General features: G+C 46.8%; 1 protein-coding gene across 4 annotated transcripts in view; it reads right to left on the bottom strand.

Moving 5' to 3' along the window:
- Positions 1 to 5650: 5650 nt before the first annotated feature.
- The window catches only part of elmo1 (engulfment and cell motility 1 (ced-12 homolog, C. elegans)), a 141422-nt gene continuing 120299 nt past the window's right edge, over positions 5651 to 26773 (bottom strand). For 3 of the 4 annotated variants that reach the window (XM_083645613.1, XM_083645614.1, XM_083645615.1), the window contains exons 18-23: positions 25643 to 25806; positions 21255 to 21367; positions 12757 to 12864; positions 12212 to 12294; positions 8624 to 8701; positions 5651 to 8487 (exon numbers count right to left, since the gene is read on the bottom strand). In XM_083645613.1, coding sequence (XP_083501739.1) covers positions 8287 to 8487; positions 8624 to 8701; positions 12212 to 12294; positions 12757 to 12864; positions 21255 to 21367; positions 25643 to 25806 — 747 coding nt within the window. In that variant the 3' untranslated portion in view covers positions 5651 to 8286. The remainder of the gene's footprint in view (positions 8488 to 8623; positions 8702 to 12211; positions 12295 to 12756; positions 12865 to 21254; positions 21368 to 25642; positions 25807 to 26773) is intronic. The other variant, XM_083645616.1, reaches the window with a different exon arrangement.

The following is a 26773-nucleotide window of genomic DNA, read 5'->3' as shown; positions in this document are numbered from 1 at the left end:
GAACTCCTCTGTCAGGCTAGATAATGGCAATTCCAATATGCCTTTCCCATATAAGGCTACACTGCTTAGGCAGCGTGGGACTCCGAGCCATTTTCTAATGAATGAGTTAATCATCCTTTCTAGCTTTTCTACCTTTGAAAGGGGAACCTCATACACTGTCAGTGGCCACATCAACCGAGGCAACAATCCAAACTGCAAACACCACAACTTTAACTTTCCTGGGAGCCCTGACTTGTCTATACTTGAAATACCTTGAATCATTTCCTGCCTCACCTCCTCAAACTGTCCCTTATCACTGAGACTTGCATCATACCATCTTCCCAAACTCTTGACTGGTTTCTCTAACACTGTAGGCACCACCTCATCATTTATAACAAACTTCTTACCTACTACCCTCCCTTTAATGATTGAAATACTCCTGGACTTACTTGGCTTCACTTTCATTCTAGCCCACTGCAGATTACTATTTAACTTATCCAACAATCTGCTAGTACATGGAGCGGTTGACGTCATAGTCGTCATGTCATCCATGTATGCCCTAATTGGAGGGAGCCGCAGCCCTCCCTGCAGCCTTTCTCCACCCACTACCCATTTTGAAGCCCTAATAATGATCTCCATTGCCATGGTAAAAGCTAATGGGGAAATTGTACACCCTGCCATAATGCCTATCTCCAGCTGCTGCCAAGCTGTAGTGTACTCTGCTGTGGTAAAGCAGAGTTGAATATCTAAGAAGTAGGCTTTAACTAAGCTCTTTATACTACCTGGCACTCTAAAGAAATCAAAGGCCTCCCATAACAGACTATGCGGCACTGACCCGAAAGCATTAGCCAGGTCCAAGAATACTACATGCAGGTCTCTCTTCTCACGCCTAGCTGACTGGATTTGGTGCCAGATCATGCTGGTGTGCTCTAAGCACCCGGAGAAGCCGGGAATTCCAGCCTTTTGCACCGAAGTATCTATTAGCCTATTCTTTTCTAGATAACTAGACAGCCTCTGTGCCACAACACTAAAGAAAACCTTCCCTTCAACATTAAGTAGACTGATAGGTCTAAACTGACTTATCTCTAACGAGTCCCTTTCTTTAGGAATGAAGATTCCCCCTGCTCTACGCCATGCCTTAGGAATAACCTGCTTCTTCCAGACTACCTTCATCAGCTTCCATAGAAACTGCAACACATCTGGAGCACTCTTATACAGCCGGTAGGGGACTCCATTAGGACCCGGGGCTGAAGAGGCCCTTGCACGTCTCACTACTTCTTGAACTTCTTTCCACCTTGGTGGGCTATCATCACACTGGCTCTCTATTTCACCAATAGGTGGAATATCAGCTGGGACTGTCATCTCTCTAAACCTTTCCCTATCTTTGTGAACCTCCTCCAAATATTCCTCAAGCTTCTGCTTAGGTACCATAAGGCTACCATTCTTTTCCTTACTAAACAATGACTTCACAAATCTAAATGGATCCTTATAGAATGCTATTCTAGCTCGCTCTTTCTTTTTCCTATTTTTCCTAATGCTCTCTGCTCTTCTTAAAACTGCCAACCGATCCCTCACATCTGACTGCAAGCAATCAATGCCTTCCTTCTCAACCTCTGTAGCTTTCCTCCACTGCCTCTTAAGCTGTCTTCTCTCCTGGATAAGTCTATCTATCTCTTGTTGGCGCCTAGATTTAACTACCTCACCCTCTAGTTTCTTCCTTTTCTCAAAGACGCCAAACCTTTCCTTACCATAATCATAAATACAATCTCCCATTTTCTCCAACTTACTCTCAGCAGTTCCTTTAAGCTTCTCTAACATCCTAACCAAATCACTATTGATATCTTCCCACTTCCTACTTTCCGCTGCACCTGGCCACTTAACTCTAGGCTTCTGACCGCTAATCTTCTCCCTTTTTGGCTGGCTGGCCTCTCTGCTTTCCTCGGTGCTAGGACCTGCCTCAACATCAGGGGTGCTGATGTCCTGCGAGCTGTGGGTTACTTCCTGTCGCTGGACTTCACCCGACTGACTTGATAAACTTCTTAAGAAATAATTATCAATGCGGGGTCCCTGTGTTCCCTCTACCAAGCACCTCTTCCTGCCTTGATGGATTCTAAGGCCCCTCAAAGTTGTTACCTTCTGCCAGCCACACAAGCAAACCTGACGCTTCTTTCCATCTACATCAGAACTAGTGGCTTCCACTGACATGTTTTCCCTACTCATAGTCAAGTCCGTTCCAGACAGGCATTCTGGTGGATATCAGGGATTGAACCTGCATTTTATTATAGATGGTTGTCACGGAATTGTCAGTCGTGCTCTGGTTTGATGTTGTTTTGTACTAGCAAACACTGCAACAGGAAGTGAGCTGGGGATCAGTTTAGAATGTTTTGTTGATGTCAAGTTAAAACCGCCTGTCAGTGGATTCAGGGGATCTCGATTTCACACCAGTGGACCGCCCATCACCCTAACCTGCAGCAGGCCTCATTAGATCATCACAGAATATTTATATTTCTGTCCTCTCTTTTCACCCATTCCTTCTCTTTCCGGCCAACCCCTTGCCATCCTAACCTGATGCTGCCAGATGGGGGGGTATTGTTTTCAATACCGCCCCCACCTGGCAGCGTCAGGTTATTGCCATCCAGCACCCCCCCCCCTCCGGCTACCTCTTTCTTTTTCCTCCTCCATTGTTCTGTCTCATCTCTCCCTGCTGCTGCTAACACACGTCTAATAGAGTTTCATCAGGGCCATCAGCTCCAGTCAGTAATCCACTTAACAGACTGGCTCTGCTCGGCCCACGACACAGCAGCTACCCCTCCCAGGAACAGAGTCATTTAGGTGTGACTGCTCAAATAGCTGCGAGCAGTGTGAGAGTGTGTGAGTGAGAGAGAGTGTGTGTGTGAGCAAGAGATAGGTTGGGGTGAATTAAAGGGTTGTAGGCAGGTGTGTGTGTGTGTGTGTGTGTGTGTGTGTGTGTGTGTGTGTGTGTGTGTGTGTGTGTGCAAGCTTTTTTTTTTTTTTTGCTCAAGAGAGTACGAAACAGATGTTGTCAGATGCTGACTTGAATACCAAACCATTTCTAACGAGCTCCGGGGAATCAGTATCCATTAGTGAATGAACAGTATTTGCCTAAAGACTGTCTGTACCCAGTGGAGCTTCCTAGGCTGAGTGGTAGATAAAGCCGTCAAGCAGTGAATGTGTGAGAATCCTCACACACAGCGAGGAGCAGGCCTACACAGGGAGAGCAGACTGCTATGACCTGTGTGTTGGGAAAGAAATATCCCTTGACACAGCCAGGCATGTAATGGGAAAACTCAGGTACCGAAACCAAGGCCTTGGAGCTTATAATGCAGGCAAACACACACGTCTCACACACACAGACACAGACACGCACACACGCACACACGCACACACACACACACACACACACAAAAGGAAGATTACAGCGAAAGAAAGATGACAGCTTTTGTGTCAAAAATATACTGAGCTCAGAATTATACTCTAATGCTTCATCTCCATTCAGTGTAGCATTGAGATATGGAGCATGAAGGTTTTGGCAGTCCATGAAGCAAAGCTAATATACCTTTTCACTTAGCATTTTGTGCCCGCTTTAACATTTTCAAAAGACCTTCAATTCTGAGTGAAGATAGACAGTATCAAGAGCACGTTTTTGAGCTTAATGTCAGATTAAACCTTATAATTCCTAAGGGTCGTGTATGGGGTCACCTTCAAAATGGAGGAAACGCACATTATAAAATGCTAATCCATGAGCAGTGTGTGAGGAGCACCTTCAGTGGCCTTGCTTTGTGCACATCAACACCGTCTGTGCTGCCATACAGGAGAGCAGTGAGGATCAGCTACACAGGAGGATGTTGAACAGCAGTGAGGATCAGCTACACAGGAGGATGTTGAACAACTGCCTCTTTGGACTAAATGTGAAAGCAACGGTCAGTTCACTAGAGGTGCAAGTGAACATGTTGACTAAACAGCACAATCAAGAGGTGGACTGGCTTTGTGTCGGGTTATGGATTTTAATATCTTGTATGTAAATGTATATGGGCTGGACACAGCTTTTGTGTACTGCTGTCGTGCTGTGACTATTGTGTCATACTATTATTGTTAATGTCAACAGGTCAGGTGGTTGTGTTTTCTTTAGTCAAGTTATTGTGTTTCACGTGTACTGCTGTGAACACACTATCTTTCTGTTCACGGCCGGGACACACATCTTGCGTCTGCTGTGCGTCTGCGTGGCATGTTGATTTTCATTTCGGCGCCCATGTTAACAGGTTACAGCAGCCACACCACCGGCATGAGATGCACATCTCAGGCGCGTGTCTTGCGAGGCGTGAGACGCGCGTCATCTAGAGAATAGAAGCGACGCCTATTTTTTCTGCTTACCGCGCGCGTGTGTCTCTACACAAATAGACATTAAAATTATATTTTACAGGGGCAGCCACAGCCAATCAAGGCTCGTTTTGATTTGAGAGGGATGAGCTCACAGCTGCAGTTCTCCTGCCCTCTGAAAACCACATACAGTACATAGGCTACAACATGGCTTCGTTCCTCCCCTCCGGCCCTCCCCACACACACACACACACACACACACAAATCAATAATGCCTCAATTATGAAGTGAGCCCAAGCGATCTTCAGTTAAAATCATCATTGTATTGTTTATAGCTAATTTAATAAAAGGTAAATTCTATCCACCTTATTTTTGGCGGCCATTTTTGCCTGATCTGCTGATGGGTGCTTCTTCCGGTGTGATCCTCCCAGCCATGTTGCTTACAGCTTGACACCCGTCTGGGCGAACGGAGCAAATCACTAATCAGGTCCAGCTTGGCAAAAATCTCGTCGATAAATATCCCTTTAAGAGCGCAGTGCATTCATGGGTAATCGCCTGCTGTGGCTAATATTAACCATTCCGAGTAACACTGTTTCCATACGGATCACCGGCGTTAGTTTGTTGTTTATAACGTGGCTATATTCATAACGTTTTCTAGCTCGGATGCGTTATTTCGAATCGCACATAGGTTACGCTAAAACCACCACCGCAAAGCGTGTGGGTTTCAGGACGAAACAGACTCGAGCCACTAACGTCATCTTAAGAGCACAATATTCCTGGAATGCAAGTTTAACTAAACAGTTGCATGTCCTCTGCATTCTACATAAAATTAAGATATTACGGGTTGTTTTATTTTGTATGTTACATACTTATTGACCAAGTTATGTTCAATTCAGCCAGGGTACAAGAGACTAAGTGTAGGCAGCCATCTTTTCAAATCAAGTAGAATACATTAGGAAATGGCAAGCTGCAGCAATAGTCACGTTAAACCGGACCTTGTACGCACAATTATTTTTTACAGTGGGGCATTCAAAAATAAGGTGGATAGGAAGAGAGTTGGCAGACAGACAGCAGCGCAGCAGCTGCACGCAGCAGCCACGCTGCCTGTGTGGATGCCGCGGGCGTGCCAGCCGCAGCCATCACGCCACGCACACGCACTAGGTAGGTAGACGCAAGATGTGTGTCCCGGCCGTAGTGTTGAATAGATAGTCCATATAGAAGCCTATTGAGTGCTCAGCTCAGAGTATCTAAATATATAATGTTGGTAGTGGAAATCCCAAACAGAGGTCTGAACCACTTTATTAAACAGTCTTTCTTAAATCATGATAATGTGGGCAATACAAAACAAAATGGATCTCATTTTCAATCTTATTCAATTTGTTGACGGGACATTCACTATCAAAATCACATTATGTCATCAATGGATTGGTAGTATAGCCACATTCATGTCATAATCAGTTTGAATGGTGAGGCGAAGTAGCTTGTAGATGCATGCATTTACAAGTCAAACTTCTCTCAAGACAAATGGATGTAAAATAAGTCCAAATGTATTTGCAATTGGATGTCACATGGTTCTGTGTGTGATATAGGCCTAAATGATGTCTTGAACAGCAACCTTAGACATAAATATGCCACCATGCCTCCAGCCTCTCCAGCTGCACCTGGACGAAAGCGACAAACAACTCAGAGAAATTAAGAGAAATTGTGTAGTTGAGCTCAGAAAATCAATAAAAAAATAATAGAGTGAAGCTGCCCAAGTAGTCTTTTTTCCCCCCAACAATGTCTACCAATATTTGTGTGAAGAATTCCCTGTAAGGGGCTGTGTCCACAGAAAGTGTTTTTTTGAGTTGCCAGTGCTCTGGGCACCTCAAGTAGAAAACAGAACAACAGACAGTATTCAATGTCACTTTTTTCGACCGACCAATCAAAATCAAGGAAGAGCGCTCTGGCATTCATATTTTTGATATCCAAACTGCTCCGCCATAATAATATAGCCTAATAATAAAAACGCTTTCTGTGGACACGGCCCCTAGGTCTCTCTTTTCTTTATGAGCAGTGCAGTTAGTATCAACCAGCTAAGATGCATACTTCTAATCAGTGGGGTGGGGTGGGGCGGGGGGGTTAGTTACAGTCAAACCTTTTCAATACATTTCAACATTTATTATTTTTTGGTCCTTCATTCTCACCACCAATCACCTCGCCTCCTTAAAGCCACAACCTGCAATCCAAATGGAAACAAAGGGATGCCCCTTACCTGACGCTGCCAGACAGGGGCGATATTGTGTTCACGGCAGTATTGCGGTTTGTGAAAACAATACCGCCCCCCATCTGGTAGTGTCAGGTTAGGATGCCCCACCACCTAGGGAAAAGCACAAATAACGCTCAAATTGAATCACGAGCTCTAGATAGAAGGAATGGCAGTTTTTAATAGATAAATCTGAGTTTCTTTGACCCTGTAAAAGGTTTACGGTTGTATTTTTGTGCATACCCAGAGGTGGGGGCCCTGTGGTTGGTTGGATAATCCGGTCCTGGCCTGAGGTTTCAACTTGGACCTGGATGGCCAAAATACTGGTATGGTCCTTAAAGTGCATGTAATGATAGAAGAGAGAAACAGCAAAAAGTGGTACGGTCCTTAAATCTTTAATGTAAACAGCAGTTTGAGGGGCTTTGAAATAACCTAAAGAGGAACATCTGCAGGTATTAAATAGGAAGGAGAAAATATATAAATCATACTAGAAATAACAACCATGATCTGTTTTAAATTAAAATACATAAACTTTCCAATTTTGTGGCCATATAGTCCTGAACACAAAAAAAGACAACTTCCCTTGACCAAAACATGAACACCCTCTTTATAATACCGACTACTTGGCAGTTTCACAATTTTAAAACACTAAATTATGCCCATCTTACAAATGATAAAGAAAAGAAAACAAAAATCTCAAATATTGCTTCGGAATGTTGTGTACAGCAGTCAATACAATGAGAGAATCCAATAGGGACAGTGTGGAGGGGGAGTGTGTGTGTGTGTGTGTGTGTGTGTGTGTTTTTACAGTTGTGTTTTTGGCAAAGCCATGTGTATATGTGTACAATATGCTGTACACAGGAGTGGGGGAATTAATTAACATTAGGATATTTAAAAGAGAGGCATGTCACTGTATTACAGTGCCTGGCTTTTCAAGATTGACTCACTTGTTGTAACAGTCTTCAGTATATGTGAAGCATGGACAGAGCGGACACAGGCCTACTTACACTTTTAGATTCACTTGAACCTTGCTTCCAGCCTCTGGAGAGGCACATAGCTGCCGCAAATAAGTGGGAATGTGACAAGAAATACTGTTGATGACAAACCGCAAAATGGCAACCCTGTCCCTCCCTGCTCCAAAACTACACAGCCACTAACAAATCACCCATCCTGATCCCTGGCCCCTCCTTCCCAAAACAGCCTGAGGAAAAATAAGAAAGAGAAAAAAAGAAAGAAAAAAGAAAACGAACAAACAAAAAACGTGTGTACAAACAAAAAATAAGACAAGCAGAAAGCTGAATCAAATCAAATTTCTCGACAACAATCTTCAAGCAAAATGACAGCAGGTGCTTCAGTCAAGACGTGAGCGAGTATTGAGTTGGCAACATCAGACACAGAACGAGAGCGAGGAAGAAGACGCAGGACGAGCGCCACCGGGCCAAAACGAAGACTTCCAGGTCTCTCTCTCCACAGCAACGCCATGACTCGGCAAAGTACTGCATCGCCCCGGGGCCCTCGAGTGCAGCGAGCCTATTAATATGCACCGTTTGCACCATTTCCTCTAAAAGGAGAAAATAGTTCCATAGATCCTTTCCTTCCAATCACAGTTCATCTTACAATACGCTTTCATTCATTACTCATTAGGTTCCAGTATTTAAGAAAGGGAGTTGGTCCAGTGAGTACAGTAGGTGGTGGGTAGGTTTTGGGTTTTGTGGGTTGGTTGCTTAGTTACAGTCGTAAACAAAGTCATAGTTGCTAGGTTCTTTGGGAATCGGGGGCGGAGCCTCGGGAATCTGGATGTTCTCTAGATCCAAGAGGCGGAGCTTCATCTCCATGGAGAGCAGGGTGTCCATGTCAGATTTGGTGTAGTCGCTGGTCATCTCCTTACCCAGCAGGGCGTTCAGACCATCTGTCCACACACAGTACTGAGAGAGAGAGAGAGAGAGAGAGCAATCTAACACACGTAGATACACTGCAGTTATCATGTACAATAATGGAAACACTTTCTCACCCGGCGGGTGTTATGTGTGTTCATTCTGTCAGATAGTGTGTGCTGCTTACCTCTTGCTTGTCAGGAGCAATGAAGTTTAAATACTCGTCAGACTCGTAGAGTACAGAGAAGGCCAGCTCTAACACCTCCTGGAGGGAAAGAGAGAGAGAGAGAGAGAGAGAGAGAGAGAGATGATGCAGAAAAAGGAGAAACGGCGAAAGACAGAAGAGGAGTGAGAAAATGGGGTTCACAGAGCGCAGGTGAATGAAGAGATGCCGACGGTGACAGAGTGGAGGAGGTGAGAGAGAGGGTGACAGAGTGGAGGAGGTGAGAGGGAGAAGACAGAAAGACGGTGACAGAGTGGAGGAGGTGAGAGGGAGAAGACAGAAAGACGGTGACAGAGTGGAGGAGATGAGAGGGAGAAGACAGAAAGACGGTGACAGAGTGGAGGAGGTGAGAGGGAGAAGACAGAAAGACGGTGACAGAGTGGAGGAGGTGAGAGGGAGAAGACAGAAAGACGGTGACAGAGTGGAGGAGGTGAGAGGGAGAAGACAGAAAGACAGTGACAGAGTGGAGGAGGTGAGAGGGAGAAGACAGAAAGACGGTGACAGAGTGGAGGAGGTGAGAGGGAGAAGACAGAAAGACAGTGACAGAGTGGAGGAGGTGAGAGGGAGAAGACAGAAAGACGGTGACAGAGTGGAGGAGGTGAGAGGGAGAAGACAGAAAGACGGTGACAGAGTGGAGGAGGTGAGAGGGAGAAGACAGAAAGACAGTGACAGAGTGGAGGAGGTGAGAGGGAGAAGACAGAAAGACGGTGACAGAGTGGAGGAGGTGAGAGGGAGAAGACAGAAAGACAGTGACAGAGTGGAGGAGGTGAGAGGGAGAAGACAGAAAGACGGTGACAGAGTGGAGGAGGTGAGAGGGAGAAGACAGAAAGACAGTGACAGAGTGGAGGAGGTGAGAGGGAGAAGACAGAAAGACGGTGACAGAGTGGAGGAGATGAGAGGGAGAAGACAGAAAGACAGTGACAGAGTGGAGGAGGTGAGAGGGAGAAGACAGAAAGACAGTGTTAGAGTGGAGGAGGTGAGAGGGAGAAGACAGAAAGACGGTGACAGAGTGGAGGAGATGAGAGGGAGAAGACAGAAAGACAGTGACAGAGTGGAGGAGGTGAGAGGGAGAAGACAGAAAGACGGTGACAGAGTGGAGGAGGTGAGAGGGAGAAGACAGAAAGACAGTGACAGAGTGGAGGAGATGAGAGGGAGAAGACAGAAAGACAGTGACAGAGTGGAGGAGGTGAGAGGGAGGGTGACAGAGTGGAGGAGATGAGAGGGAGAAGACAGAAAGACAGTGACAGAGTGGAGGAGGTGAGAGGGAGAAGACAGAAAGACGGTGACAGAGTGGAGGAGGTGAGAGGGAGAAGACAGAAAGACGGTGACAGAGTGGAGGAGATGAGAGGGAGAAGACAGAAAGAGGGTGACAGAGTGGAGGAGGTGAGAGGGAGGGTGACAGAGTGGAGGAGATGAGAGGGAGAAGACAGAAAGACAGTGACAGAGTGGAGGAGGTGAGAGGGAGAAGACAGAAAGACGGTGACAGAGTGGAGGAGGTGAGAGGGAGAAGACAGAAAGACAGTGACAGAGTGGAGGAGGTGAGAGGGAGAAGACAGAAAGACGGTGACAGAGTGGAGGAGGTGAGAGGGAGAAGACAGAAAGACAGTGACAGAGTGGAGGAGGTGAGAGGGAGAAGACAGAAAGACGGTGACAGAGTGGAGGAGGTGAGAGGGAGAAGACAGAAAGACAGTGACAGAGTGGAGGAGGTGAGAGGGAGAAGACAGAAAGACGGTGACAGAGTGGAGGAGGTGAGAGGGAGAAGACAGAAAGACAGTGACAGAGTGGAGGAGGTGAGAGGGAGAAGACAGAAAGACGGTGACAGAGTGGAGGAGATGAGAGGGAGAAGACAGAAAGACAGTGACAGAGTGGAGGAGGTGAGAGGGAGAAGACAGAAAGACAGTGACAGAGTGGAGGAGGTGAGAGGGAGAAGACAGAAAGACAGTGACAGAGTGGAGGAGATGAGAGGGAGAAGACAGAAAGACAGTGACAGAGTGGAGGAGGTGAGAGGGAGGGTGACAGAGTGGAGGAGATGAGAGGGAGAAGACAGAAAGACAGTGACAGAGTGGAGGAGGTGAGAGGGAGAAGACAGAAAGACGGTGACAGAGTGGAGGAGGTGAGAGGGAGAAGACAGAAAGACGGTGACAGAGTGGAGGAGATGAGAGGGAGAAGACAGAAAGAGGGTGACAGAGTGGAGGAGGTGAGAGGGAGGGTGACAGAGTGGAGGAGATGAGAGGGAGAAGACAGTAAGACGGTGACAGAGTGGAGGAGGTGAGAGAGAGGGTGACAGAGTGGAGGAGGTGAGAGGGAGAAGACAGTAAGACGGTGACAGAGTGGAGGAGGTGAGAGAGAGGGTGACAGAGTGGAGGAGATGAGAGGGAGAAGACAGTAAGACGGTGACAGAGTGGAGGAGGTGAGAGAGAGGGTGACAGAGTGGAGGAGGTGAGAGGGAGAAGACAGTAAGACGGTGACAGAGTGGAGGAAGTGAGAGAGAGGGTGACAGAGTGGAGGAGGTGAGAGGGAGAAGACAGAAAGGGCACAGGAAAACAAATGAAAAGAAAAAACAGGTGAGATTTACACAACAAAGCTACCGGACCAGACAGTGCAACCTCCCTCTCTCTCCAGTCACCTTCACCAGCTCACTCGGCAAGGGTGCACCAATCTGAGAGCGCAATACCTGGGGATGCCTTGAGATACAAGATAAGGGCAAATGCCTGGCGTATTGGAGATACCATACGATAAGGAATGGGGGAAAATACCTAGAAAATCCACTGTGGGTTACTCCATCTTATTGGAGAGTCATGATATATCACCCCGCCCCATCCTGTCTCCATGTCTCACAAATGGCACACATGGCCGGTGTGCTCTACACCCTGTAGAGGTGACTTTGGCTGCTCTGTAACAGTGAGTAATGGGATGTGCTTGTATTCTCATTCACAAGCCCACAGGACTGGCCTGGTAGACAGCCCCCCCCCCCACACACACACACACACACAGCCCCCCCCCCCCCACAGGCCATCCCTCCAGCCCCGCGCTTATCGACAAGGTAATAAAGGAGCCAAACCAAAGAGCAGGCCAAATCCTTTGTCTTGACGGCTATTTATCCAAGATCCAATATATCAGTCCCGTGTGGGGGAGGGGGGGAGAGGGGGGGGGGGGCAAGGGTGTGGAGAGGAGGGGCTGACGTGTAAACAGACACAGACAAGATCGCTCGTTCATCCAGGTGAAGGTGTCACAGAGAGCGTGGCTCCAGGTTGGCAGCTAAAGGACTATTCTGCGACTTTATTCTAAGGAACTGTGCCGGTGCATACATCTCTCAGTGATACTATACGCCATAAGGGCTGAGATGCTAGTTATTGCGTTATTTCCCAAAGCCAAATGATGTAACGGATGTCATGTTATGTAACTCTCATACAACACAACACTTTCTCTCTCCAAACACACCCACCTACAAGCATGCACGTGTACGTACGCACGCAGGCAGACACAGTACACACACATACACACACATACACACACACACACACACACACACACAGACACACACACACATACCTTGTTTTGCTTGAGGGCTCCTTTCTCCTTCATGTGAGGACAGTCTTTGCCGGTGATAACAGCTTTGATATCAGCCACAGGCACTGTGGAAGGACAGAGGAACTCTGTTAACCACAACAACAACAACAACAACATCATCTCATTGACAACTGTGTCACACAAGATGGGAGGCTGATTTATCGGGAGTGATTCAAAGTTAAAATCCTCCCTAGATCTGTCACTGTGCGTGTATCGCCTTCACAACTGAAACCTGTGTTGACATCCTTCACGAAGACAAACTCCTCGTATGTAATCTTGCATATTGTGTCAATAAAAGTGATTCTGATTCTGAAAGCCAACTGCTGTTACATCACGCTCAAGATAGCATCGCTTGTCACCTCCCATAAGGCAACGTTTTGCGGCCATGTAAATGGGCAGTGATGCCTTCAGCAGGGATGGGGATTGTAGACTGGGACGAAACACAACAAACGCAAATAACAAATACTGTGTCGCACTACTTGGAATCCATCTCGATAACAAATGTCATCATTTGACTGGTCACTCACGTTTATCCTGTAGAGAATCATGGGGCACCTCGGCCTGGGGGCTCTCCTCCAGATCTCCATAGTGCAGGACTTTATGATTAGGAGACAGACGACAATACCAAAACTTATCTGGAAGCAGAGAGGGGAGAAAGGGGGGGGGTGGGGGGAGGGGTGAGAGGAGAAGAGAGGGGGAGACAGATTTAGAGACGTCATGAAACACATCAGTAGCTGGCATACAGTATGATGACATCATATGGGATCACATGAGTGATGACATCATATGGGATCACGTGAGTCGTGTACAGGAGAGAAAATTAGCGTGGCAAAAAGTCTGTGATGAAATCAAATTCAGCAATGAGGAACATCCACAGATGGCAATGTTGTTCTGCATGAGGAGGGCTTTTTGATCGAGAGCAAACACAAAGTCTCCAGGCCGTTATCAATCATTTTCTGATCATTCCAAAGCAAAATCAAAGACTTTCAAGTAAAGATCAAGAAGAGGGCGCCACTGGTGCCTTATAAAAGCATCACTGCTGTGCTGATCCTGTTGAGTGCGTTTGTCTCTTTGCGGATGGCGTGAGGGAGCCTCCAGCAGCTGTGTGTGCAGAGCACGGGGCACCGCGCTCTCAGCGGTGAGCCTGGTGTCCTTTAGTGGTGCCATGCCAAGGTGGCCACTGAGCGGAGCTGGCACCGAGCGGCCACAGACTGGCACACGCACAGTCCAAATCCTAATAGCTGAAAAGAGACAGTTGGCAGCGGCAGGCTGGTGCAGAGTGGCTCTAGTCCATGGGGAGCGGGCAGAGACATGCCTGTGAGGAGAGGATGGTATCAACTACTGACTGCTCAGCTCAGCTCAGCTGACAGCCTGACTGGTGTGTGTGTGTGTGTGTGTGTGTGTGTGTGTGTGTGTGTGTGTGTGTGTGTGTGCGTGTGTGTGCGTGTGTGCGTGCGTTTTCCTTCTTTGTCGTAAATTACCCTGCCATCTGCATCCCCTCTTTTGGATTTAATTAGTATCACTCTTGTATATCGAATTTGCACTTACAACCGCAACTGTCTACAATTGATTCAACAGCCAGAATATGGACAAATACACATTCAACAACAGACATTTGTGTATCTTGCTTGTTTGTTTGCTTTTGCATCAGCGCAGCAGGCACACAACAATCACAAATGCCTGTGCTCCAGCTGATGTGACCTTCTAGCTGGTACACTGCACTTACAGTAAAAGACTTTTGCATGTTCAGGTACTCTGTGTCTTCAGAACAGAGCCAGTCTGGTGCTTTGAGCAGGAAACGTCCCCCCTCTAATGGGCAGACTGGCAGGCAGAGAGAAGAGTCAACAGCAGCTAACTGAATATGTTGATGTAGGGATTTGATTTGAGAGGCATCCCTCCACGCTGAAGGACTGAACTAGCCGGAGAAGATGCTGAGGGAGGATGGACGGATGAAAGGCGAGAAAACGCTAATATATCTGTAAATCCTCCAGCACTGAGGATTGTGTCAAAGAACAAGAGCAATATTTTGGTGTGTTATTTATATTTCCAAGGTCACATCTTAACATTCTGCACTGCGTGTGCAGGAGACACATCCTCTCATTGAACAACCCATTTCTCCTGACCCCCAACAAGCACTGAATCAAACTAGAGGGCAGAACACCGTGAGCTGTGGGACTCCTTTCATCCCTGCTCGGCGCTAAAGCACCGCCTCAGGTCTCTGAGGCAAAGTGCTCTTCACACCGTCAACACACGGAGAGAAGCAGCGCCCTGAGAACAAAGGCTGAGAAATAACTCTCCGGTGAGAGGAGAAGGAAAGAGAGAGAGAGAGAGAGAGAGAGAGAGAGAGAGAGAGACATAGACCCACACATGCACAAGGAGAGTGACACGGAGGCATCCAAAGAAAAGAGGTGGGCTGCAAGAGGAGTGACAGATCGAAGGAGTTACACGAGATGTTGTGGAGACGTGGGACGCCCTGGAGCACGACTCCTTCATCATGTGTCCTCCGAGGCAAAGACAGCCAGGCAGCGCGGAGGAGGCAGACGGCTCGCCTACAGACTGCTGCAGATTAAAGCTAATGTAATCCTACAGGCAGGCTAGCGTGCTCAATTAAATCCAGTGGGTTTCGATACGGCGTGTGCACGGTCTGCATACTACCGCGGCGGAATGGCTACGGCTAATGCCTCTTTGTTTTGATGTTTACTATGTGTGTGGGTGCGTGCACGTATTGTGCACGTGTTCTCCATTCCTCTGACAAGCGTTCTGCTCCCTCCAAAGTAATAAGCATATTATGCTAATATGAGACTCCATTCACAGCACGCCGCCGCATAAAAGCCAGGCAAGCATAAATCAGTGCGGCCACAAGCGGCGAACACAATCGGATATTCAATTTGGGCCAATGCATTGCACCTGCACGCCGGTCCTGCAGAAACCTCGCAACTCACACCCCATTTTCTCTTGTCTTCGCTTTTCTTTGACACTTTTACATTTTCCGAAGCCAGAGTTGACAATGCGTAGATGACAGCTGCTGAGACAAATCGGCGATAATGCGCCGTAAACTGTCAAAACACACACTCAATTTAAGTTGACTTATTGCAGATGCTGGGCTTCTGTCTGATTCTGATGACAGTAATGCAACATTGTTTCATTTCTGTTAGCACTGCTACAATGAATCATTGTGCTGTTTTCTCTGAGGCCATTTACACCTGGCATTAACATGCGTTTTCTGCCATCAGATTGCAATCCGATTGTATTTTATCACTTGAAAGTACAGGTGTAAACACCCCCAAAACGCATTGAAGAAGGATTGCAATCTGATCGGCCAAACCACCTCCGGAGGTGGTCAGGGACGCATTATGACAACATTTAACACAAGTGTAAATGCAATGCGTCCTCTCAAAACGCATTCAGCAACATACGGAAATACACCGCACCGGTGTGTGCCCTCATCTCGCCGCTGTGTCAAATGCGCACACACACAGGCAGCCTGTCACGGACCGGCTAAAAATTATCTTTCTCCCCCCCCCCCCCGCTCCGCTTTTGCACAACACTCTCTTTCTGCTAGGTAGCGTTGCTTCAAAGTTTTGCTGCGGAGCGGAGGTTTTGCCACGGCTTATCGAACCCTTTCTCCCTCATTTTCCTTTCATTTTCCGCTCCTTTTCCAAAGGAGAAGTGTTGATATAAAAGATAAATTATGCTCTCAATTGTATAACGTTGTAATTTAGGATGTTACCTGAACGCAACACAGGTGGTTACAGCCAATGACATGCACGGAAAACGTATGTGTGTGTGTCTCGGACCCAGTGTCAAACAGCTCCATGGGAGAATAACCTACAGAGAAAACTGCTATATCGACACGTCTGAAAAACTACCTCATGAGAGCGCAAAAGCTTTTTGCAATATTTGGGAGGTTTTTCGAAATTTACGTGTTTGCATTACCCGATTTTTATTGCGATATTTAGATTTTGCGCATTTCTGAGGGTAATGGAAACACGGCTTACAGACAGGCCAAGGACAAGAACAAGAAAAGTGGCAGGGGCAGAGCAACGTGTCCTTTTTATAAAGAAATAGATGCAGTGCTGCGTGATCGGCCATCGTTTTGTCCAGGTGAAGGGGACGTTCACTGTGCATTTGAGCTTAACAATAACCTCTATTTCCCTGTGCATGTATGCAAACATGCATGCACACGTTCAGGGGGCGCGCGCGTTATGACGTTCGAGCTGGAGAGCAATCGGATTGCAATCTGTTCACCCAAAACGCATGTTAGTGCCAGGTGTAAATGGAATCAGGCTGAAGTGATAAAATACAATCGGATTGCAATCTGATGGCAGAAAACGCATGTTAATGCCAGGTGTAAATGGCCTCTCTCTCTATCTACTTGTATGTGTAGACAGAGAGAACAATGACAAGGAGGTGATGGAAAGTGCAAGAGGGAGGACATCAGAGTGAAGGGATCAGGTCTCACTCAGGCAGAGTCAATCCTCTTTGACTGTGAAGAACAGATCATTATACAGGCTAAACGCTACTGAACGCTACTCCTCTCTCTCACTCCCCCCTTTCACTCTCCTCCTCTCTCTCACTCTCACTCTCCTCTCTCTCACTCCCCCTCTCTCTCACTCTCCTCTCTCTCACTCCCCCTCTCTCTCACTCCCCCTCTCTTTCACTCCTCTCTCTCACTCCCCCTCTCTCTCACTCTCCTCTCTCTCACTCCCTCCTCTCTCTAACTCCCCCCTCTCTCTCTCACTCCCCCCTTTCACTCTCATCTCTCTCACTCCCCCTCTCTCTCACTCTCCTCTCTCACTCCCTCCTATCTCTCACTCTCCTCTCTCACTCCCCCTCTCTCTCACTCTCCTCTCTCACTCCCTCCTATCTCTCACTCTCCTCTCTCACCCCCTTCTCTCTCACTCCCTCTCTCTCACTCTCCTCTTTCTCACTCTCCTCTCTCACTCCCCCCTTTTACTCACTCCTCTCTCTCACTCCCCCTCACTCTCCTCTCTCACTCCCCCTCTCTCTCACTCTCCTCTCTCTCACTCCCCCCTCTCTCTCGTGGCAGCAAGTATGAAACACGATATTAGGCCGGATGATTACCATACACTCTGATCTCAAGAGGCTGCAGAGTTTTCATCTCCTCCTCTGCCCTCCAGTGAATCCCTCTTTCACACAGCCTATTCAAAGTGGGAATGTTTGCGCCGTTATTCCGCCTCGTCGTCGTGCACAGTCAGCGCACAGTGTCGGTGCTTTGTGTGAACAGGTACTACATGTATATACAAATGGTTTGGACATCACACAGTTATTCCAGGACTTATTTCAGGTGCATCTGCCACACTGCGTTTTCTTCTCAGGGGAGATGGATAATTGCATCATGGATCTCTGTGCACACTGGCAACTGCACAGTCGCCTTCCCGACGTGCGCTAACGTCTCCGTGTCACATAAACAGAGAGAAATGTCTGCCGTGTTGGTTTTGGCACACTGAGTAAGACCTGATGCCATCTGTGAGAAATTACCATTTCACAAGGTTTACATAGCGCTGAATAAGCCAGAGTGAATTTGCCTTTACTTGAGAGTGAGAGACCGATGTGGCGATACTGAGTTGTAGAGAAGCGTGTCAGTATCCTAAGTGGCTTTTTTCCAATCATTTAACACCCTCATATTTAAGGACAAGTTATGGAGAGTAGAAAAACAGCCCTTTCATCATGTTAGGGGAACTATAAAATTGGAACTGACTGTGCCAGCTGCTTTTCTGATGTATGCCGCTCAGATATCGGCTCATCAAGTTTCAGCAGATGCGTGTGCGACTCAGTGAGCAACATGCCTTTTCCTGTTTGAAGGCAACAGGCGGATGACCTGACGCTGCCAGATGGGGGCGGTATTGTTCAGAATCTCGTCAAGAGATCTCGCGAGAGAATCCAGTTGGCTTGCAAGGTTAAATAGGTGATCCTTGTTTTAACACATTGAATGCCAGCCATGTTTTCATTCCTGTAGGTAAGTTGTGCCAGGGGTGTTTTTGACGATTCTGGCTCATTTTAGAAGAGCCGAGGATTCTTTTCTGTTAAGAATTCATGAACACCAATCATCTAAAAATAACTAATAGAATGTGTGCTTTCTCTGTCTAAAAGAGTTAGTTTGCAGAGTTAGTAGTTATGTAGATATTAGCCGTTGAGTACAGCATGGTTTCAGCGTCTGGAAATTTATTCAGAGATAAATGGCTTTTTGTGAAACAGTCACTTTAACCATTCATTTTTGGCATCAGTAAGACCGTCAGACATTCTAAACAATAGTTTTGAACAGTAATTTCCTCCATAACAACAGGAAACACCCCTCTCATTCAAACTCCTCCCTCCGTGTGTCTTCTCCTCCTTCCTCCTGGCTTCAGCGGGCGTGTCAGAAGCGCGTTGTGCTGCCTGCCTGTCTGTCTGCGTGCCTGCCTGCCTGTCTGCCTGTCGGGCAAGACGAGTCTGAAACGGATTACTGTAAAATCGCGTCGCCATTTCCTTGAATGGCTTTCTCCCGCGGTGTGTGTGTGTGTGTGTGTGTGTGTGTGTGTGTGTGTGTGTGTGTGTGTGTGTGTGTGTGTGTGTGTGTGTTCGCGCGTTGCTGCGCGGCTCTGGGGGGAAGGGATCTCTGTCCGTTCTGTGTGTGTGTGTCCGGGCTTTTCCGCGGGAGGCGGCTGCTTTGGTGGCTTTTGGGTCCCGTGGCTGTGACTTCTCTCGGTCTCTGTCGCCACTTAGTGGTCGGTAAAATAGATTACACGCATGCTCTTGCTCCAAATAGTTATCTGGAAGATGTAAAAGGGGTTGATTGATGTCCCACCGTCAAAAAAACATGTAAGACGAGTTATTTCGGCTCTGGCACTCAAGCGCTGGATTATGTAAGACGAATTATTTCGGCTATGGCACTTAAGGTGTTAAATGTGCATGTGTCTATAGGTCAGTGCTGACCCCGATTTTTTATCCCCCATTAGTGCTAACTTAATTTATTTATGCTGGTTGCTAGTCCACCCTCTGCCGATCTGGGGAGAGCCGAAACTGGCTCCATGCTTCCTCCGAGAAATGGGCAGTTAGCCAGCCGCTTCTTTTGACCTGACAGAGGAAGCTTCACCGGTAGGACATAGCACGTGGGAGGTTCACGCTATTCCAACCAGTTCCCCTCCCTCTGAACAGGCGCCCTTAACGACCAGAGGAGGAACCACATTAGCAACCAGGATATTGCATGTTTTTGGCAAATTGTCATGGCAAATTGTTTACAAAAGATGGACAATAAAGCTGATTTTCAAAGTACCTTGAGGATTTTTCAAGTTGTGAATTAAGTCAAATTTCTCTCTTGATTACAAAGGTGGAAAATACAACTGTTTTTAACGGGGTGTTTACTGATTAAATGTTTAAGCTCCCCACAAATGCAGATATTTTTTTAAATATATATAACCAATTGCAAATTATTACAATTACCAAACAGATAAAAAGTAGATTATTATATTGAAATGTTATTTTAGATTTAGAATGTTAATTTTCTATAAAACACAATACATTTTAATGTAATTCCCCCACGTTTATTTTTGGCCCTCGGCCCTCCACCCAGATTGAGTTTTGGCCCTTCATGGGAAAGAATTTGGGCACCCCTGCTATAGGTGATGGTTGTGTGCAGCTGAAACTTTGGCTTTGCAGCACAAACAAATCAGCAGCCCTTTACTGGCTTTCACCTGAAACACAAGCATCTCATCTTCTTCAAAAGTTCCAGCCTTTGAGGGAGACTTCAACACAAAACAACAAGAACCTCTCAACAGATAAATACACTCGTTTATTTTCGAGTATTTTCATTTTACATTCTCCATTATGCTGTAGGTCCTGAAGCCTGCTTTTTTCTCATTCTTTCAATTCATCCCTTCCTCAATTTCTGGCATTTCTCTTGACGACGGTGTACTGTATATGCATGGCATGTACAGCTTTATACCTCCCCCATCTGTCTCATTGCATTTCTTTGTGTGCATTTTATCTGTGAGTGTACGGGCAAGAGGGAGGAGGGGCAAGGGGAAGAAGAGTTGTTTGTGCATCTCTATGCGTATATACTGTACGCACGCGCAAGAGAGAGAGACACACACGCGCGCACAAACGCAAACGCACGCACGCACGCGCACGCACACACACACACACACACACACACACACACACAGAGAAGTAGTTGTGTGTGTGTCTGCATGTGTTACACTAGGAGTGACAGTATGTCATTAAATGGCCCATACCACAAAGGCGGAGAGAGCCAGAGGAATGGAGCTATTAAGACAGGGTGGATTCACAGCAGTCTGTGGCTTCAACGATCTCCTGAGATACCAGTGAGACTCACAAAACAAAGGGAGGGTGGGATGGTGCAGAGAGAAGGGACGGAGAGAGCGAGATAGAGAGAGGAGGGGGCAGAAAGAAGGAGAGAGAGAGAGGGGTGGGACAGAAGGAAGGAGAGAGGAGGAGGGTCCCTCATGGACACAGTGGAAGAAGTGGTGCATTTCGAAGCACATGTGGTTATGTGCCAGGTACGGAGGCGTGATACTGTAGCCTCCTGTGCTTGCATGCTTGTATGCAGTGTTGTAGTGGACTAGAGTTGGACTCGGCCTCTAGTCTGAGTCCTGGACACATTTTCAGGACTGGTGACTCGACTTGGACTTGAACACTGATGACTCGGACTTGGATTTGAGCATTCAGGCATTCGGACTCGGAAGTTGGAGACGAGGACTCAGACTTGTCAGTTGATAAGGAAATACTGTTTTTTGTTTTGTTTTTGTTAGTTTTTTGTAATAGGCCTAATCATTTGGCATAAGATATCACATCTATATTGATACTGTGACATTCAATTTAGTGCAAGTGCAGGCAAGTGTGTTCCACCTACATGCAAATTCAGGTTCATGTTCACTCAGTAACTCTGGACTCAGACTCGGGTAATGGGGACTTGACCCTTCTTTGGTGACTCAGACTTGGACTTGGAACACTGGGGACTCAAGACGGTGACTTGACTACAACACTGTGTGTGTGTGTGTCTCACCTTGCCTCCTGCGGCTACTGATCTTCCTGAAGCAGGTTCCGTCACACAGCCTGTTGAGTCTCTGCTGTTTGATCAGCTCCATGATCTCTGGCTGGATCTTCTCCCTCAGCTCCCTGTATTACACAGTACAGACACACACACACACACACACACACACACACACACACACACACACACATACACACAATTGAGAAAAGCAGAGAACAAATAACCCCTCACACGCGTATTCTTGTTTCAGCAGAATGATCTGAGCTCTGTAAGCCACACCCATCTGGTGCTGCAAGCCACCTCGAAGACGCTCCAAGACTTGGAAGTGAATTGTGTTACGATTCACCACGTCTGCTGTCAGCATGAAATATTCATCTGACTGACAAAGTCCCCTGGATTATGACTGTCAGGAGGGAGTGCACCAGTGCGGTGGATGGGCCGCGAACATGCACACGCCAAATATACACAGATGTGCCTTCACACACACACACACACACACACACACACACGCATGCAAGTACACACACTCACACAAACATCATGTAGCCCCCCAAAAGTCTCGTTAGTGAAAATCTGTGCTGCTCCGCTTCCTGCTTGGATCGCTGCCATTTCTGCATGCATGTAGGCTACATGTATGTGCCTCTGTGTTGCTGCATGTAGGCTACATGTATGTGCCCCTGTGTTGCTGCATGTAGGCTACATGTATGTGCCTCTGTGTTGCTGCATGTAGGCTACATGTACGTGCCTCTGTGTTGCTGCATGTAGGCTACATGTATGTGCCTCTGTGTTGCTGCATGTAGGCTACATGTATGTGCCCCTGTGTTGCTGCATGTAGGCTACATGTATGTGCCTCTGTGTTGCTGCATGTAGGCTACATGTACGTGCCTCTGTGTTGCTGCATGTAGGCTACATGTACGTGCCCCTGTGTTGCTGCATGTAGGCTACATGTATGTGCCTCTGTGTTGCTGCATGTAGGCTACATGTATGTGCCTCTGTGTTGCTGCATGTAGGCTACATGTATGTGCCTCTGTGTTGCTGCATGTAGGCTACATGTACCTGCCTCTGTGTTGCTGCATGTAGGCTACATGTATGTGCCTCTGTGTTGCTGCATGTAGGCTACATGTACCTGCCTCTGTGTTGCTGCATGTAGGCTACATGTATGTGCCTCTGTGTTGCTGCATGTAGGCTACATGTATGTGCCTCTGTGTTGCTGCATGTAGGCTACATGTATGTGCCTCTGTGTTGCTGCATGTAGGCTACATGTACGTGCCTCTGTGTTGCTGCATGTAGGCTACATGTACGTGCCCCTGTGTTGCTGCATGTAGGCTACATGTACGTGCCTCTGTGTTGCTGCATGTAGGCTACATGTACGTGCCCCTGTGTTGCTGCATGTAGGCTACATGTACGTGCCCCTGTGTTGCTGCATGTAGGCTACATGTGCGTGCCTCTGTGTTGCTGCATGTAGGCTACATGTACGTGCCTCTGTGTTGCTGCATGTAGGCTACATGTACGTGCCTCTGTGTTGCTGCATGTAGGCTACATGTATGTGCCTCTGTGTTGCTGCATGTAGGCTACATGTACCTGCCTCTGTGTTGCTGCATGTAGGCTACATGTATGTGCCTCTGTGTTGCTGCATGTAGGCTACATGTATGTGCCTCTGTGTTGCTGCATGTAGGCTACATGTATGTGCCTCTGTGTTGCTGCATGTAGGCTACATGTATGTGCCTCTGTGTTGCTGCATGTAGGCTACATGTATGTGCCTCTGTGTTGCTGCATGTAGGCTACATGTACCTGCCTCTGTGTTGCTGCATGTAGGCTACATGTATGTGCCTCTGTGTTGCTGCATGTAGGCTACATGTATGTGCCTCTGTGTTGCTGCATGTAGGCTACATGTATGTGCCTCTGTGTTGCTGCATGTAGGCTACATGTATGTGCCTCTGTGTTGCTGCATGTAGGCTACATGTACGTGCCCCTGTGTTGCTGCATGTAGGCTACATGTACGTGCCTCTGTGTTGCTGCATGTAGGCTACATGTACGTGCCTCTGTGTTGCTGCATGTAGGCTACATGTACGTGCCCCTGTGTTGCTGCATGTAGGCTACATGTACGTGCCCCTGTGTTGCTGCATGTAGGCTACATGTACGTGCCCCTGTGTTGCTGCATGTAGGCTACATGTACGTGCCCCTGTGTTGCTGCATGTAGGCTACATGTACGTGCCTCTGTGTTGCTGCATGTAGGCTACATGTAGGTGCCCCTGTGTTGCACATGAATGCTGAGCACACAGCCCTTGTCTGGATGAATTATGTATAATAACTCCCCTAGCAGTGCTTCTCTCTCTAGCCTTTATTTTCCTTCACCATGGTTGAAAGTCCTCTCCCTTTGTAACCCGTTTTGCCTCATTTCCCTTTTTATTATTCTTTCAGAAATGTGATTTTGTAGGATTTGTCACGACGGGAGACAATGTCTATTGATTTCTAATGAGAGAGATTTTTCTAATGTCGTATTTCCACCCTGCTTGATTCTTTCCAGCGATTGTGAAAAGTCACAGACAGTCGAGTGAAAGGGCTGAGATCTTGTGCTGGCACAGGGAAGCACTCTTTGGTTAGTATCAAGTGTTCCCATTACAGGATGGAGTGGAAAGACGTGGGGCACTCAGATGTGAAAGTGGCCCCAGAATCCATTTAGAGTTTTGTGGAGTTGAGCAGGTACTGTCGGCACATATATTAGTGAAATATCACACGAGAACAAGTGGCATTGGGAATCAATAATGAATTAAGCTTAGCCAGTTCCCATTCAAATTTTCTAGCCTGCATTCAAATTAAACTGTTTTTATTGTATTAACATTTTCTCATAAATGTTCCCTCAGCAGTTCAGACCCGCTGTATTCATTTTCAATAATATCCTGTTTATATCAACTGAAATATTTTGATGTAAGCAACTATGCAAATACAACACTTGACATTGCAGAACCCGCATTTTTTCTAATTATGGCAAAATTTGCTGACAGGAACCAAAACTGAATACTGTTGTGCCTTGGATGTAGACATTCTACAGCAGGGATGGGGAACTTTGATGATAGAAAGGGCCACACAAAAATGTCCTCGCTACCAGAGGGCCAGATTGTGACCGTGCACTTTCACCTGTAGCCTACTGTAACATCACTCTCAATTATAGCTAATAATTTGATGAAAAGGACTGGTAATCAAAGTTTATTATTATATTTTTCATATTCAAATTTAGTAATTCTTCCATTCAGATGACACCAAAACTTTGCTCTAGCTTTAAAACAGCCCATTACAGAAATTTGAATGAATGTTTATACATTAGAAAAATAAATCTAAATCTAAATACTGAAACCAGTGGTTGTAAATTGTAGCTCTTCTTCCAGGACACAGGACTGCTGTTTGCTTTTTTAAAGTGTTAAAGCAGAGATTTTTCCTTACTTTCTTTGCTTTTGCTTTTGCTTTACTTTGCCTTCTCCACTAGAATTAATTGGTTGCTAAAGTTTGATCTCTAACTTCCAATATTGATTCAATAAGACCTTCGCTTAGTATTGATTGCCGTTCAAAGGGACAGGCTCTCCCAGTGAAGTGATTTTTCAATAACGCTGGCTACTCCATTAAAATTAAGGCAGGACAAAACAACATTCTCCATTACAGGGTCTGTATCCATGATCAGTCAATGAATGATCTATGAGAGACTGCAAGCTTAATGAGCTGGGGGCTCGTTAATGAAGTATTCACTGTGGGAATGCCATTTGCAGAACATTTGATTTTAATGCAGATTTTCGATCACAAAATGAACAAAAGGAGCAGGTGCAGCCTGCTTTATGCCAATAGAAATGAGCAGGTGCCGCCTGCTTTATGCCTGCTTTATGCAGCCTGCTTTATGCCAATAGCTGGCATTTGTTTGATGAATGGAAAGAGGGAACAAGAGAATCAATTAAGAGATTATCAATGACTGAATTAATTATTTTTTGTTTAGCAGATCTGATATTTTTCTCTCTTGTTTTTGGTTGTATACTTGTTGAGGTAGATGGGGAGAGGGGGAATTATTATTAACTATATGAATATCACTAAACGTCTTCCTGTGGTGAGCAGTGACAGAGTCATGGAGAAAACGGAGTGCGACATTTGTTACTCCACTCCCCTTTGTTACTCAATGGCAATGACAGAACAAAACTGTCAGATCGATTCAAGAATAAAATATTAGTTGCGATTATTCAAACTCAATTTCAGCATATTCCTAGCCCCGTTTCTAGACTGCCCAACAAGCTCTTTGTGGGAACCATCAGGTAACCATTAAAACCATCTTCATGTGCATCCCTGGATTCTACACTGTTTCACAATTTCTGCCTAGCACGCATGCTACCATCCTACTGATCACTGATTGGTGGACTCACAGAATGGGGCGGGACTGGAAGTCTTCCTGGTTCATCCTTTCGGACTGGCGTATCTTCAGGATCTCGGTGTAGCTCAGGTGCTGCAGGCGAATCTTAAACTGGTCCAGCGAATTAGGCTTTTGAGTCAGCGCTCGCATGATCTGCTCCCTCACCACCTGCATTACCTACAGAACAGAGGGGCAGAGGGGGGGAGGGGGTGACGTCAGCATGGACGCACGAGCCATAGAGGATGCAGGTGTGTGTGTGTGTGTGTGTGTGTTATTATGTCAGCCAAAAGACAGAGTGGCTTACAAGAAGGAGTCAGGTCCAAACCAACCCGTCCCTATTGGATGAGGTCAGGGAAGCGTATAAAGTTCTGTTCCACTCCTGACAAGATTAATGATGCGCAGTTTATTCCCAGCCGGAGCCTGTAATCCAGTCTAGTGCATTCAGCCTTAAGAGGGAAATAGCAAAGGGGAATAATTCAACAGTAACTGGTGAACTGTTTGGCCCAGTATCACGCGTCAGTGGAGAGCGGTGCGAGAAATCGCACATAACACGATTTCAGACGGAAGCCCGTCTTGTCACACGAACACACTACACATGCATGCGGCCACTACACACACTCATGCTGACGATGGCCGGTGAAATATGTCCTCTGCATTTGACCCATCCTGGCTTGTCCTTTCCTCCAGGGGGCAGGCCAGGAGCAGTGGTCGCTTTTTCTTTCCAGCGCCCGGGGACCATCATTGGACCAACTTCAGATGTTGTCGTCACTGGTCGGATGACGATCTTCTGCATGTTTTTAGTGGGAGGTTATGTACGGAGGAACCCCCTGGGGGGTACGGGGAGAACATGCAAACTCCACACAGAAAGGCCCTTTCGACGAGATAGTCTACCTGGGCAGTAGGCACTGAAGATATGGGGGGGTCACAACTCCAGCGCCCACAGCTTCCCAGGCGAGAATCGAACTCAGGACCTTCTAGCTGTGAGGCGACAGCGCTACCGACTGCGCCACTGTACCCCCTACATAATACCCCAACAGGGCCTATTAGTTTGACTCAGAATCAGAATCACTTTTATTGACACAATATGTAAAGAGTACAGGATGAATCTGTCTTAGTGTAAGTATGCAGCGTTGCGCTCATATAT

The sequence above is a fragment of the Poromitra crassiceps genome (assembly GCF_964638095.1).
Source record: "Poromitra crassiceps genome assembly, chromosome: 11".
In the NCBI taxonomy this organism is placed as follows: Eukaryota; Metazoa; Chordata; class Actinopteri; order Beryciformes; family Melamphaidae; genus Poromitra; species Poromitra crassiceps.
This window is presented reverse-complemented; position numbering and strand designations above follow the sequence as displayed.